The sequence below is a fragment of the Teleopsis dalmanni genome, chromosome 2 (genome assembly GCF_002237135.1).
Source record: "Teleopsis dalmanni isolate 2A chromosome 2, ASM223713v2, whole genome shotgun sequence".
NCBI lineage: Eukaryota > Metazoa > Arthropoda > Insecta > Diptera > Diopsidae > Teleopsis > Teleopsis dalmanni.
Window position 1 is genome coordinate 75204332 of NC_051847.1, and position 3427 is coordinate 75207758.

The following is a 3427-nucleotide window of genomic DNA, read 5'->3' on the forward strand; positions in this document are numbered from 1 at the left end:
AATTAATTTTTAATTTATAAATAAAATTAAAAACTATAATAATTTTCATAAATATCTATAGGAAAAGTATATATATATATAATACAAATATAATTTTGAAGTTGTTAATAATACTTTGAACATTTTTCTTATTTTTATATTTGATTCATTATTTTTTTTTTTAATTTGCAATGCATTAAGCAATTTCAATAGAGTTAAATAAATATACATAAAATATTTACAAGTATTTGAAGAGGAGAAAGCGCAGCTTGATTATTAGTTATAGAGTGAATTTAATTATATACAAGAGATATAATAAAAAAAAAACTAGGTGAGAGGTAAAGTAATTTATTTACAATTAATTCAAAATAAAAAAAATAATAATAGGAAAAAGTAAATGAAATGACATACGCACTTTACATTTATATCACATGATAATTTGTTCGTTTTGTTGTTGTAAATTATTTATTTCGATCAAAAAATTTTGAAACAACAAGAAACTTGAACTCTACGGCTTTTCAAAAAAAAAAAAATACTTTTTTTCTTCAATTATTTATTGCACAAAAATGTTGCTCCGCAGTATAACGCGAAAAGCTGGAAGCTTACTGGAACCACCCATTTATATTCTTCACACCTTAAGGAATTTGTCCATTCATACGCATTTCCAGCTCTTCTTCTTCCTTTGTCAGTGGTACAGTAGTGTGATTGTATAGACCCTGTGCCATCAATTGTAATGCTAAAGGATTCTTTGATCCTGTGGATTTTTTAATTTTAGCACGTTTGTTCTGGAACCAAATTTTTATTTGCGCTTCATTCAAGCCCAATTCTGAGCTCAACTGTTGGCGTCGACGCTCGGTGAGGTAACGATTTTCATTGAACTCACGCTGCAAGTAGAGAAAAGAAAGGAAAAGATTTTAGTTTTTTTTTCTTCTTATTTATTTTTTTTCTTGTTTTTGTTTTGGTATGAAAAATATGCAGAAAGAATCAATTATTTGCGGTTAAAATAAAAGAAAGGATAATGTCAGGTTAGGAATTGAAAAGAGGCTAGAATATATGACCATAACTAATTCCCAAATTGGATGCATGTTACTGATATGTTGTTGAGACATACATCATAGATTCGAAGATAGGCAAAATAGTAAGAAATTGTGGTTTCTTATATGTGAAGAAGGAAGGAAAAGAAGACTCTCTATATTGAATGCTACGCAAAAGAGGATCAAAATCTTAAAAAATCACAAAGCAAAACGACGGGTGGCAGACGAAATGAGTGTAAATATTGTGGCATTTATGGAGGTGGGATTTTTTGACTCCTATCGTTTTATTGGCACTTAAAAATATTTAAAATGTAGTTGTTGTCATAAAAGATACTTCCTTCAAAAATAAATTGATGTATGTAAGAGAAAAAATTTAGTTTACTGTTTATGATGTTTGGAAAACAAGATAATAAAAACAAAAATTAAAATTAAAATTGTTTTCAGATGTGATGTTTTGACATGTTTATTAAAAATATGTACTTTCAACTGAAATTTTACTCTTTAAATGTAAAATGCAATTAAAACAAAGAAATAACAAACTGATTCAGTAATTAAATTCAGTAATTAAAACGTATTTATTAGCATTTTGCCAAAGATGTTGTAGAGAATGCTTTACAGCACAGATTGTTTTAATAACAAACATATTATTTTATACATAAGTTGGCACGGGAATCTATCAAAATCAAGCAGTAAGCCCACTAAGATTTTGACAAAGCCTAGTAGGTTTAATAATATACCAATATAATAATAATAACAATAAATTGGTTATGCTATAATTATTATATCAGTTATATGTTAAAATATAATTGAAGAAATTTATAGGTTTCAATTCATTGGTTGTCACGGAAATCTATTAAAAGTGTCAAGCAAAAATATATACAAGAAACATCAATTAATATCACCATATTCAATATTTTGCATCACCAAAACACAACTGATATTTGGTAGTATTGTTTTTATTCTCAAAATTTAAACAGGAGTTGTTTGTGTAATTCCTTAGTGATTGTCGATGAGCATTGCTTCGCACGCTACAAATCAAAAATTTTCCCGTTAACCAGTCCTCATTTTGATAATAATTACTTGTGTGAATTCTCTTATTAAAAATTTAATAAACAAGAAGGAAAAGGCAGCATAGTTCAGTTTTTCCACCAATGCAACATTAAAATAATACACCATATAAATACCAGCCGCAATAGGGAATGATAGGACATATTTTAAGGACACCATCTTAAGAAATTTGTCAAGTACTAGACTAAAGTCTATAAGTATATAGAGGAGAAAGATGATAAAAAATTATGGAGCACCATACTGTAGTATGTGAGGCTGAAGAAACATACACTTTTGGAACAAGTTGAAGCGATTCAGTTATAAACCAAGTTGACGATAGTAATGCTCATACGTATATGATATATGCATCATAATAATATGATAAGTGCATCATAATAAAGAATTGTGCGAAGTTGAAAAGTAAATAATGTGTTTGAGCTTCAAGAAGTTAGAAAAACCAAATATGATACTCATATTAAATGTATAAAGAGAATATTGATACTATAGACATATACAACTTGAATAGCGAATTATGTTCTTCACTTCAAGAATTTAAAGCAGCCTAAGATGATATATTAAGTAGAATAGAATATTGTGAAAAGTCAATTAAGAAATGATATTTAAAACGAATATGTATACAAAAATGGTTATATGCCAGGAATCGCTTTACTAAACTTGTCATATATTGTTGTAATTATTCTTTGCTCTATTTTTATAGAGCACTTAAACCAAGTACCTTAATTGGTTCTTAAGGTACTGTGTGCCTATACTTGTTTCGGCATATATTTTTTAAATAAATCTTCACTGTTAATGTTTAATACTATATTTTTGGAATTTTTAATTTTTACTCTGAATATTTCTGTAGCGGTTATTAGATCTGTAATAATATTTTATTTTAATATTTGGTACTTACTTTTAAACGCGCTAATTGTTCACTGGAGAAGGCGGTACGCGGTCGTTTTTCATCATTATTTTTGTCTTTTGGTTGCTTGGGGCGTCGGTAACGGGGTCCTGAAAGAAAGAACATAATAAAAATTATTACAAAAACATAATTTAAAAGTTATTAATAATAAAAAATTTTAAATTAATATTTAAAATATAATTAAAATTATTTTTTATTTTTAATAAAATTAATTAAATGTGATTTTCATAATCTTAAGTCATTTTGAGTTAAAGACAGATTTATTTTAATTAGACAGAAAATATTTGAAGGCAAGGAATTTTATTTTAAAAATTAAAAATAAATTTAAAACTAATTTTTAAAATAATTGACCTTAAGTAATTATTTAATAAAATGATTATCCAATTTTTATAAAATTGAACGCAATTAAATATATTTAATTTTGATTACATTCTTGAGTTTTAAG

The 3427-nt window shown here is 26.3% G+C and overlaps 1 protein-coding gene across 1 annotated transcript; it reads right to left on the bottom strand.

The window, feature by feature from the left end:
* Window positions 1-481: 481 nt before the first annotated feature.
* LOC119674871 (segmentation polarity homeobox protein engrailed-like) lies at window positions 482-3087 on the bottom strand. The gene is made up of 2 exons (XM_038086027.1): window positions 2974-3087; window positions 482-863 (listed from the first exon to the last, which is right to left on the bottom strand). Exons 1-2 carry the CDS (start codon window positions 3085-3087, stop codon window positions 615-617), a joined length of 363 nt encoding a protein of 120 aa, XP_037941955.1. The 3' UTR covers window positions 482-614.
* Window positions 3088-3427: the final 340 nt, after the last annotated feature.

What these genes read in the sequence shown, in the direction of transcription:
- LOC119674871 (XM_038086027.1), bottom strand. Translation starts at nt 3,087, where the DNA reads ATGTTCTTTCTTTCAGGACCCCGTTACCGACGCCCCAAGCAACCAAAA. An exon ending in AACAATTAGCGCGTTTAAAA is followed by an intron (nt 864 to 2,973) that starts GTAAGTACCAAA and finishes CTCTACTTGCAG; the next exon opens with CGTGAGTTCAATGAAAATCG.